This window comes from Geospiza fortis, unplaced genomic scaffold, assembly GCF_000277835.1.
Source record: "Geospiza fortis unplaced genomic scaffold, GeoFor_1.0 scaffold40, whole genome shotgun sequence".
NCBI lineage: Eukaryota > Metazoa > Chordata > Aves > Passeriformes > Thraupidae > Geospiza > Geospiza fortis.
Genome location: NW_005054297.1, coordinates 10,816,436 through 10,828,964, shown reverse-complemented (window position 1 = coordinate 10,828,964; position 12,529 = coordinate 10,816,436). Strand labels below are relative to the sequence as shown.

General features: G+C 38.6%; 1 protein-coding gene across 1 annotated transcript in view; it reads right to left on the bottom strand.

Moving 5' to 3' along the window:
• Nucleotides 1-3,287: 3,287 nt before the first annotated feature.
• Nucleotides 3,288-12,529, bottom strand: part of GRXCR1 (glutaredoxin and cysteine rich domain containing 1) — a 37,838-nt gene continuing 28,596 nt past the window's right edge. Inside the window, exons 3-4 of the mRNA XM_031055232.1 lie at nucleotides 5,524-5,589; nucleotides 3,288-3,467 (exon numbers count right to left, since the gene is read on the bottom strand). Of these exons, the coding sequence (XP_030911092.1) occupies nucleotides 3,288-3,467; nucleotides 5,524-5,589 (246 nt within the window). The remainder of the gene's footprint in view (nucleotides 3,468-5,523; nucleotides 5,590-12,529) is intronic.

The window sequence follows — 12,529 nt, the reverse complement described above, 5'->3', positions numbered from 1 at the left end:
TGCACTGAAGACTCCAAACCATTCTTTTTCTTAAGATCATAAAGACTTTTTCAAAGAAACAACCCAAGGGTTAGCTTGCTCTCTGATAACAGCTCTCATATAGGCCAATATGCTGAGCTGTCAGGCAGAGAACATTTATTTGGATCCTTACTTCAGCCTTGTCATGAGGGCCAGAAACAAGAGAAGCAGAGCTTGATGCATCTAGAAATAGAAAATTTCCTATACAAAGATGCAGTTGGATGAGTCTTATTTGTTAGAGCAGAGGAGATGGCTGCTAGCTCCTTGGAAGCAAAGATGCAGTACTGGTGTAAATCAGAACAGACCTGCATACCTCATTTTACTTCAGACTGACTTAAAAGCTATATTGCTAGCTGCCTGCTGCATCTGTTATACTAGAAACCATCATATCTCTCAACTGGCTCCTGGGCTTGCCTTTGTAATGCTGTCATTCTGCCACACTTAGCGTTTCTAGGATGGCTGGGGAGAGCTGAGAAGCCAGACCCAAAACCCTAGCAGAGATTGTAAACAATACAGTAAAAATATCTCCTAAAAAAAAAGTTTTCTTTTTCATGCAGGCTGTTACAAGAAAAATATAGCTGGAGAGAAAAAACTAGCAATTCAGTTGATGAGAGAGGAGAGAAAAAATCCTTTTCTAGTACACTGACAAATATTCAGCGTAGCCTGAAGAATACTCTGTTTGTCAGCATTAGGTGTCCTGTGTCTCCCATAAAGATCCTTGGGGGGAAAAAAGATTCTGCAAAACTTGACCTTTTGCTTTCATAATTTTTCCTTCTAAAAAGAAAACTAAGGAGGTTTTGCCTTATCTTTGCTCATTGGCATTAGGTGCCTCTGAAGTGTTAGACCCTTGGCTAGGACAGTCTCTCTAGATTTCTGTCACAGCCCCTGGAGATGAATCAGGAAAGAAGTGGGATTTAGTGTGTTTCATTCGGAGGGGAAGTTATTTCTGATTGCCTGAATGGCAAGAAAATCAGCTTCAAACCCTTCATCCAGGTCAATGAAGAAGTTTTGTTTTCAGTGAAACTGAATATGTTTAACATACTTTGTCAAGTCATAGTAATTTGGTCATATGGTGGGTGAAAGGTGATATGAACCATCTCATCAGGCAATATATCCTCTCAGGGGTGAAGGCTGTGGAATTACAGTATCACAAATGCACTGGCATTTTCTACACTAGTAATTTCCCTCAAGGGTGAATTTGAGTATGCCATTTTAAGTTCAGTATTCACAACTGAGAATGTTCTCACTCTCTAGATCCATAGCAAGTTAAAAACTAAAAAAGTTTGTTTTCATGCATCAGAAATGATGACTTTCTAATCATCAATATTCTGCTTTATGCTGCCTTTCATTCTGCATCATACCTGTCTGGACTGCAATATTAGCCAGAAATAGAAGGTACATGGCTATTAAATAAAAGAAAGGTAATGTATTTTCTTTCTTCTCTTCCTACCCATGCTGTAAAACAGTAAGCACATCTGCAATTCAGAATTTTATATGGGGTGCTGCTAAGAATTATGGATGGCCTTTGTATAAAATTTAATCTCTTTCATGTTATGCCGAAATCCAGATGCTCCCTCTGAGCCTTAAGGTAGAATCTGTAGGAGCAGTAGGATTCTACGAGCACTTTCAAGCCTGCACATTCAACGTGCAATAGAATATGTATATCTCCCTTAGATTCAAATGTTGAAATAGATAAGTAAGTTCAACTTTTCCAACTCTTCAGCACCAACTACCACCTCTAGACACAGCAAGTGGAAGAGAGGTGGAGGAAAAATGGTTGTCTGATGATTCAGTGAGGAAAATAAGGCATCAGAAAAACAAAGGTTTTCAGAGGGTTTTGTTTTTGCAAGCCATGTTCTGTGCAGCTGTGGCTGTCCTGGTTTATACCACAGCTGTGCCGTGCCCAGAACACTGAAAGAGTGCCTGAGTTTTTCATCACAGAGAAATTAAGGAAGGTTATATGGGAGAGAGGAAAGGGAAATGGGGTACCCAACCAGAGAAAACAACATCTAGTAAAGCAAACTGTAGCTACCTAAACCCCAGTCAGCACAACTTTACAAAGAATGAGGAAAGACACATAAATTACATGGCTCAACACTTGCTAATGCACCTTGGGCAGGGTGAAATGTCTACCAGCAGAGCCTTTTCTAGTGAACACCAATCTCAGCAAGGTGCTTTCTACCACCTTTCTACTACTTGTGCCAGTACAGACTGGCAGCAGGAACATGAGGCAGATGTGCAATGTCAGAACGAGCAGTTGGTGATGGCTGCTAAAGTTACCTGGTTAAAAAGTATTCTGTTGAAGTGCATGAATGGTAATGCACTTCCAAACTGGAATGTATTCAGTGTGGAGAGCCCACAGTCCACTGAGACTAATAGCTGACTAATCCTCTTGTGCTTGTGTTGGGGAAACCCACAAAGTTTTGGGTTTCCCCAAAATTGGCAAAGGTATTTACAGTTCTGGAGTTATCTGGCCATAGACCTGGGCCTTCCTGGGGAACAGATGCCCTGAAACAATCATGCCAGGCTGCTCATCAAACCTCAATTACTAAGCTGAAAAAACTGAAATCTCATCCTCAATTACTTTATATGTAATTTATAAAGCTGTCAGGTGTTCTGACTGAATCATTATAAGATCTACTGAGACATACAGAATCATAAAGCTCTGAGATACTATCATGGTTATGAACATCTACCATATTAAATGTTTATGTAACTTTGTCTAACAACAATAATTTTGTAACAAAGAGAAAGCAATACTAAAAGAGAAAGTTGATTCATGGGACTTTCAAGAAATGTTTCTATTCTTCTGTTGCCACACAGAATTCAGAACCAAATTCAGCCCTAGTGACATTTCAGGGAAGTGCTGTGTGGAACAGTCTTGGGCAAGTACGCATTACAAAATCTTTATTCTCACTGAATTTGAAAACAGCACTGCTCCATTATCTGAAGTTTAAGGTGCATTTTGCTGTAATTTTGAGTGCATTACACAAAAACACATATGACTGCTGATGATCCCATATAGAAAAAGAAAGAATTCATATATGTGATGTTTTCCAAATGTCTCTATAAGGAAACTAGAAAGATGTATTTTAGAGTTCATGATATAGTCAACAGTCAAAGATTAAAAAGCTCAAACGCTCAAAACAGAAGTATACAACAAATGGATTTTTATTGACTGTTTTGGATAAATGGAATAATTAAAAAAATTCATATTACAAACTGGTGCAGTACCATAAGGTTTGTTTGAACATGCGGAGGTGCCATTTTTAGCCAGCACAGCTCCTGCAGCGCTGGAGCCCGTTCTCGTTGCAGGCAGTGCACTTGAGGGCTTTGAAGGAGTCCGTAAAGCAGTTCCGGAGCACGGACATCTTGCTCCCATGGCACGCTGAGCACGGCAGGAAACCAAAGCCCCCACAAGAGAGGCACTCCTGAGGATGCTGCACTCTCTGCTCAAAGAATGAAAGAAAGACAAACATGTTACCTCATCAACCACCATAAGGTCTAGGACAATGAGGACTCCAGGACAGCTGAAAATACACATCCTGGTTCCCATTTTGGGCAAGGCCCACCACCCCATCCCATGGCAAACCACCATGGAAGAGCACTAAGTCTGCCTTTTCCTTTGGCCAGATCCACATGCAATGTCAGAGAGGCTCACTGCAGGTTCATTGGTCACTTAATGCCTCCCTAGCCTGCATTCACACTGCCAAAACAGCAAGCTAAAGAATAGCTTGCATGCATTACTGGGATGTTGTTTGGGTCTAGATTAAATCTAGGAAGTATTGAGATGACTGAATCCAAACTCCAGGCAGTTTATGCTGATGTTATATTTCTATGCTGTACATTAAGATATATATTATGACTTTTAGCATTTGCATGCTCGTGCTGAACATATTATACCTATTACAGTTAAAGGTGATGATATCAAAAAGCCATTCATAGCTTCTGACAAGTGGTACTCAAGGAAAAAAGTGGTGTACTCAAATTTATGGGTGTAGAATGCTGAAGCTTTAAGAGTAAAGAAGAAAATCATCAATGTCCAACAGTTATATCCAGAGAAAATTACTTCAAGGAAGGCTTGAGGCCTCTCAATTGTCCCAATTCCCAAGTAAAACAATAAATTTACTCTATTTTTTTATTGGATTAAAGACAGTGGTGCACAGAAGAAGAGATTTCAAAGACTCTTTTATGTTCCACTTGCTGAAAATTTGGCTAGTTTATTTAACAATTTCCTTAAAGTTCAAATCAGAGAAAGGAAAGATATGCCACTTTGGGTACTTACCACCACATCTTTTAGCATTGAACTGCTGAGTACGGACTTTGCAGGTTTGTTCACAAATAAAGAACAAAAATCCATACAATTCCTGCTACTGTCAGTCTGAGGAATTATGTACCACTACAAATTAGTGACAAATTATTACCAGAGTACAGTAAAATACCCACAAAAAATGTAATACTTGGAGCACCATCAAGAAAAATGAAAATATTTTGCAAATCCATTGATAATAGCATTCACCTATTGAAAACTCAGATGAACATGCAAACAAGGCATTTTTTCTCTTTGTTCTGTAGCTCATAAACTTGCTGCTCTTCTTTACAAGGCAAACAGCTCCTATTACTGTCAGCTCTTCCAGGAACAACAATTGGAAATTTTTAATGTAAAATTAACATTCTTTTTATCTTAGGTGTGCTCCCATCTTATGTAATTTTTGGTGATTGCTTACTTTATAGAAAATTATTGCAAATAATCTCAACATTTTAAGAGAATAATATTTTTAATCTTTACATTCATTATTGCTTGTTGGGCTTGTAAATATACAGATACCTTTAGATGTAGTTAAGAGAACTAACAAAAGTTACAAAAACTAAGCAATATTGCTTTAGCTCAGTTTCTTGAGCAATGGCCATGTCCTCCTTGAACAGATGGCACTTTGTGGAACCACTTATGGCATCTCCAGCAATGAAGAAAACAGGCTGCCCCTTGCAATTGTAGTAAATCCATTTTTGAGGAAAAAAAATGAGAGGAAAAAAACCCAAACCAACCAAACACACATTAAAAAAACCCACCAGAAGGCAGTGAAGCAGATGGCATCTCCAGCAATGAAGAAAACAGTCTGCCCCTTGCAATTGTAGTAAACACATTTTTGAGGAAAAAAAAATGAGAGGGAAAAAAACCCAAACCAACCAAACAGACCCAAAAAAACCACCAGAAGGCAGTGAAGCACTGGTTGTATTCAGTGAGAAGTTATCCGTTTCCTGTAGTGTGACATTGTTTGTCCTATATATGTACTTTTTTGACCCAAGATTAGGAGACACATTTAGCTTGAGAATAACATTTTAGGGCCTCCACCCCAGAACAGGGTGTAAAAAAGAGTAAAACAAAAAAAGCATTTGGGTTCATTAGTTTATTGTAGAAGAAAAGGAAATAGTAAAAAAGAAAATCTACTTGATTACAAATACTAAATGTATATTCCCTATATTTATTTGCAGAAATACAATTACCTCAATTTTGGTTAAGAGATCCTGCAGTTCCCCAGATTCATTCATTAGTAAAATTTTCTCAGCACCCTATTAGGAAGAGAAGATGAAAAATGTCAGGCATTTTACCATGCAAAACCCAGAGATGATTAGAAGATTTGGACTTGAAACTTTAAACAGGCTGAGGACAAATTTGACTCACATTAATTATACTGCAATTAGGTCAACCTTAGTAAAGCTGGAAGGAGAGGAGAATCTAATCACAGGTCTGATAGTAATGACTAAAGTTTGTTAGCAATGTGACGTATCGCACTGCCTTTTCTGTAAAAGGTGACACAGCTTGGAAATTCTGACTGTCTTCCCCTTATTTTACAGAGTATGTTTCCTGGCAGAATAAAAAATATTTCTAGTTATTATGTCAAAAAATTACAATTTTATAAATATACAACACATCAGAGAATGCAGCAAAATGAGAAGAGGAGATTGTATTTCAAATATTCTGGCAGCTGAGAATTGAATGAAGACATAATGTGCCTAATGTATAACAAAAAGAGAAAAGGACTAATGAAAAAACTCTAACAACATTAAAGTCAGACACAACAGTATGTAATAATAATTTATTCTGACTCCATTAGGCCTCTTAGGGTTTCTGTGTCCTGAGCCAAAGCTCTATTGTAGTGTTAGGGATTTTTTCCTCTTGAAAGTAAATGCTAAGAGATCTGCAGACAAAATTCAAGTGTTAGGGAGGATATGGAAATCTTGTTCCCTTCTCTTCTAATTAGAGCACCACATTTGAATGTCTATACTTCGCTTAGGGAACGAATTTCATTGAATATTAAATATTGTGAAATACTTGCAAACACTTTTAACCAGAAACCAACAAAAGGAGAGGAAACTGAGGCACAGATACACAGGCCTTACTTGCTGCTGGGGCAATTGGCCACACCTTCACCCATGGTGAGTTCATGCCATTGTGCTGCCCCAGTTTGCAGATCCCTGCATTTCCAATTCGTTAAATTTTGTCTTTGAGTTTGCTTCCAGCCTTAACTAGAAGGTGTGGTGGGACAGTGGCACTGGGCTGTGGGATGCTGGCACACATCTCAGATGTGCCATTAGTTTGAGCTGCCTATGGTCAGCCCCAGCTCCTCATCAGCATCTCTCCTGGACCCTGGGAGGTACAGGAGGAGCTGCTGGTGAGCACAGGGAATACATGTGTGACTCCAATGCACCTCCAAGTGTCCAGCCACTCACAAAACCGTGCTGGGGACTGCTGAGGCTACAAGTGTGTAGCCCAAAAGCCAACTAAAGGCAACCAAACCTTTCAAAGCTCTTTTTGTGACACCTCACTAAGGTTATTTTCACTACAGAAAGTCTTTTTGCTTAGGTTTGTGAAAAAACAGCAGAAGTTTTGACTCTGTGTTTGATGATTTTAGTTAAAAAGGAAAATGATAATATTTTAGTGGATGTGGAAAGCCACATTTTCAGCGGACACTACTCTTACAGTGTTATACTTTCAAAGAGAGATATTTTAAAAAAAGCATCAGACAAGGTAATTAGTTGTAGTTAATTAGTCACAGAAGATGACAGGGGCCTGATGAGCCAGACTTATTGTGCTGACTCTTCTACTGAAATCCATTACAGATCATGAGTGCAGAGTGCACCAGCTCCAACACGTGCATGAGGCTGTCTGTGTCCCCAGCAGAGCAGGTTTAGCAGTCTGTTGGCCTCTTTCATGGGAGCAATTGGCACAACGTGGCCAAGGCAGCCCATGGAATATTAACTTGGGGTTTGAATACACTGCAGCAGCTTAAGACAAAGCTTGTGCTGCTCCTCAGAAGTAGAGACATTAAGGGTTTGCAACTTTATTGATGATGGGATTGCAGCACTCCAAATTCCTTAAGCTCGACAAGCCTCAGTTTGCCCCCTTTAGGAAAGGCTCTTCTCTGTTGCTGCAGGGAAAAGCATTCCTGTGACTTCTGCCCTATGTTTCTGTGATGTTGTATAATGCTAATTGGCTTTTACAACACAATAATTAAAAGTTTGACAGGTTTCCCATTATAGATTTATATTTTAAAGGATTTATATTTCTGATGACATTCAGTCAGTCAGTTGTGTCCCTTACAAAGTAGAAAGCTATGGTTTTTAAATTAAAACCCAAACATCAGAATGGCTATCAATGTTTTTAAGTGCCACTCTGTCTTCTCTGATTAACGGTTGCCCTAAGTGAAATATAAGTAAAAGTCTGTAGAGGCTAACCTTCTCTCTGGATCTTTGAGTCTTAACACACAGAATCCATAATTAATATAGATCCATAATTAATAGAGTAATTAACACAGCTGTTAAGTCCAATAGGTGCTTTCTGACCAGAAAGTGATGCCTTTCTTTTTCTTCCTAGGTTGTGCTCAGTCCAGAATTACTCAGAAAGGTATGTGAAGTCTTAAATAGTCTGTCCCTCCAGAGAGTAATATAAGGAGTATGAGGGACAATGGGCATAATCTTCAGTGAGAAGTAAGTTTTCAGGGTTTTTTACTCATTTTTTAAAATTTCAAAGTAGAAGCTTGTGCATCCTTTATCTACTAATTTTGCTGAATCTCTCTTTGCTGAATTTTGCTGGAGGAGTCCCAGGGTTGTAGCCAGATATTCCATTGGCAAGGAAATGCCACAAACTTGGCTAAATCACTCAGCATATTTTACAGATCCTTTTAATTATTAAAATTATCTTCCCAATTTTTCCTTGAGAGCATCCAGAAATTAGCATCATATTTGGAATATTAAATTTCCTTTAACTGTAGAACTAGGACAAGGTCCACTAAGTTTTCTACTGCCCCAACTCTCTCTGGTCAATAAACCTGTCTGTTGCTACCTATCTTGGATATAAACCATTACCATCTCCACCATGTAACTCCTCATCAAGGAACAAACACAGATTTATGGCTCTGCATTTGGCTTTACTAGAATACCTGCAGCTTTCGGGAAGCAGCCTCTCTTCCACATCATTCCTTATATACCAAGAAAAATTAGCGAGGGCCCACACCTTCCCTCTTGTGGACACATTTGCAGTGCAGATAAATTGCATGCCCTGTTTCCTGTTTTGCTAAGCACATAAGCAAGGCCTCTTGTTAAGGCAGCAAAAATGGGCTCACACACTTCACCACCACTGGCCCACATTGTTCACTGGGATGTTCCAGTGAAGGAGGAGCTGGGCTGTGTGTGTCCTCTCTTTGCCACAGCTCACGCTCCCTTCTGCCCACGCCTCTCACAGCCAGGGCCCCTGGCAGCAGGGACACAGCGGTACAAATAACTGCCTGGAAATCTGCCCATAAACTGAGAAAATTGACACTGCAGTATAGTAGCAGCACCAGAAAGCCCAGATTTGGTATGGAAAGAATGGGAAAGGTTGGTGTGTAAAAAGCAGTGGAACCCTGAGTTTCCTGACATGTTAAACTGCAAAATGGAGGAAACAAGGGGGGAAAGGCCAGGTGACTGAATGCAATAATTAAATGTTCTACTGGCACAGAGCCATTCATATCCTCCCAGAAAGTGAATACCACAAGAATGTATTTAAAAAACCACAAAGAATAACTAAATATATATGGCCACTGGAAATAAGATAAAAGGAAACTGTTAATTCCTGCTTCACAAAAAAATATTTTACACACATATTTTCTAAAAGTCAGTTACAAAAACAGTCTCATTGTTCTTTGGAAAGGATTATAACCAATGTGTCAAATAAAATAATTTCACTATAAATCTAATGCTGTTTTGGATTCATTCTAGCTGGGAAAACTAAACAGGAAATATTTTCTTCAGAAAAACAGCCTTAAATTCACATATCTAAAAAAAATCAAGGTTCATTATGGCTGGAATTCAATCATATATTTCAAGTGAAAAAACAAATACATGTATTTTTAAAATATTATGCGCTGAGTTAAGATATTATCAAAGAATTACTTATTTGCCTGTTTTATTTACACCCCTTTTCCAGGAGTATATGAGTTTATAAGAGTAAATGACTGTTCCATTATTTTTTTTCTGTGTGGCTTTCTGTTTTCTGGAAGCAATTTTTTATTCTGCATTGGTATCCCAGCAGATGGCATAATTCCATTTCAGATGGAAACAACTTCAGGTGAAAAGAAGGGATTAGATCAGCCAGTAAAGAGCATGCAGCAGAAAGAAACAGCAATTTCCTGACAGACTGATATTTAGACAGTGTGTGTCAAGAAATACAATGGTTCAATCCTGAAAAAAAAAGAGAAGATTAAAAGCCCTGCTGTACTGCAGCATGCAGTACTTTCCTTGACAGGGGCTAAATATGATTTTTTTTTTATTGCTTCTGCCCAAGTCATGGATTTGTTTCATTGTCCCTGTGCAGGCAATGATAAATTCCACAGCACTGTGAATATTTATCCCCACAGCCTGCAATGCTCAAACAACTTTGTCTGTGCTTCTGAATAGCTTGGGTACAATATATTCTATCAGATGTACATATGCTGGGTTTTGGTGCTTTTGTTACCTTTATCTCATTAAGAATAATCTTTCATCTTTCGAAACTGTTCATATTTTATTTCAGTGTTGGGGTTTTTTCTCATTATGACTCATTGAAAGCTGTATAGCTCAATATAGATTCTCCTTTGTACTGCTCCATGCAATCTCCTTCAGGGAGGGATTTCTCAGGAAACAAATATTCAAAATGAAAAAAAATAAAAAAGAGAGAGAAATAAAAGGAAAATAATGCATGATTTATTTACTGACACACCAGGCTTTGGGATTTCTGTGTTTCATTTGCATATCAGAAGTTAATTATTATAAAAAGCATTATAGAAATATCCATGTTACCAACAAGACCAAATTCTGTAATTAGCTCTCAATTGCATTTGAGTGAAACACAAGCCTGGCACAGGTTCCAGCCAACATACAGCCTTTGGGGTCAGGATACACTGTCTTCTGAAGGTGAATTGTCAGAGCTGGGCTGGGGGGGAATACTTCATTGCCAGACCTTCTCAACATATGCCCCTCCTTATTTCTCTAAATGAACGAATTTCAGATTATTCTCTTGTGAAGACATATAAGACAGGGAAATAACTGCCATGAAATAGTGGGGCTTGCACATTTACCAAGCAGAATGAGGGCACAGCTCCTTTCAGGCTGTCCAAGTGACAGGCTCATTCTGGGGCTCTCCTTCCCCAGCACAGCAGCCGCAGGTGCTCCGCTCGCAGCCACAGAGCACTGCCCATGTCAGCCCTGCTCACGCTGAACTTGGCTGTCTCACCGTGCCAGAGCACATCTCCTCTCAGCTAAAGCACCCCAGAGTGCTGCTGCAGCAAGCAGCAGTGCCTCCCATGATGATAATTAGTGGGGAGCGTGGAGGGCACAGACCTTGTGCAGGAGGAGGGGTGAGGCACACGCTGCCATGAGCTCTCTGTGAGCAGAGGAGCTGTCTCATGCATTGTTCCCTGCCTGCAAAGCTGCTTTTCCACAAATAATGTCACTCTTACGTGGAATAACTTTAATTAACTCATTAAACTAAAGTTTTTTTCCAGCTAACTACAGTGTACCTCATCAAGTTAAGAGAAAAATAAAAGGAAAATAAGCAGGAAAATACACCTCATATCTGAGAGTTTTCCTGCTTTTTAGCAGCCCAATGCTTTTAGTTTTCTTGTGCTAAACAATGTAAGTGTAGTTTACTTGCTGCAATAAATATTTCTAGATCAGAGCACTAAATTATTTCATTTTACTTTACCTATAGAAGGTAGATTTGTCTCTTCCATAGTAAGCTATCTTCCTAATTCACATGCCTTCTTTTCCACACATCTCTAAAGAATCTCAAACAGTACTTAGAGAGTTTTAATGAGATTTTATTGGGTTTTATACTGTCACTCCTCTTTTAGAAAACAAGTTTTTCACAATCTTTGAAAACAAACAAACAAAAAATCCCCCAGCTGGCAGTGACTTATTGGGCCATCCATGATGCCAAAATGACCGTATCCAGGCATTTCCTCCAGGTATGCAAATAATTTATTTAATCAGTTTCAGTATCTTATCTGAATTCTTTTGACAAATTGGTCATATGTGGACTGAGATTTTCTTGGAGTCAATCATAACTCACTACTTACACTTTTAACATAATAACTGGATGAACAAATCTTCATGTGAATCCTGTTGAATTTTAAACTGGTCTTGAATGTAGCACTTTTACTCATGACTGGCTGGAGAACTCTCCAAATCAGAGTTTTGATAAAAGCATATTCTACAATGAATTAAAAATCAGTGTCTGATAATATTCTGCACACAGGTGGTTTTACAGCTGCTCTAGTGGTCTGGCAAGGCCTTTGACTGCAAATGCATCTGTTATAATGCTCAGGGAAGCCTAACCCATGCAGAACACATGGAAATCTTGGAAGGGATGGGGGAAAAGAGGAGAAAGTGTTCATACAGCCCCAATAGTTATTATCCCTGATTGTTGGTTACACTGCATTTTGTTACTTAAATGTTTTGTGAAAATGAAAGCTTTAAGTGATGCAAACACAGTAACCTCACTGTGTTTAAATATAGTTTGCCTTCACAAATCACAGCCTCACAGTTGGCGCTAATTGCTAGCTTTTCACCAGTCAAGTCAAGTACCTTCTCTGACTTTTCAAACTGTTTTCTTTGTGCCAATTTCCAGAATCTTTTTATTTTGATTTTTTTTTTTTTCTGTTTATGAGAAATACATTTCAAATATACAGGTTCAATGAAAAGGTGATTTCAAATGTCAGGAGGCTTCTAGACCTAGAACACTAGTGTAAAAATTGGGATTTTCCATTTGGAGTTTATGTCTTATAGTAGGACAGTGTTGGACTCTTCTTATCTCTCTTCTACAGCTAGGCTTTTTAAAAAGTAAGTATTAATCAATTTTGTATCAAAATATGTTCAGTTGATTACAGATCCTGATACAGACTACATAATCTAAAATTCAATGTGTATTTAAAGTCTGACACACCAAAGTGTTAGTCTCTTATTCAACACAGATATTAATAAATGACATGTTTAT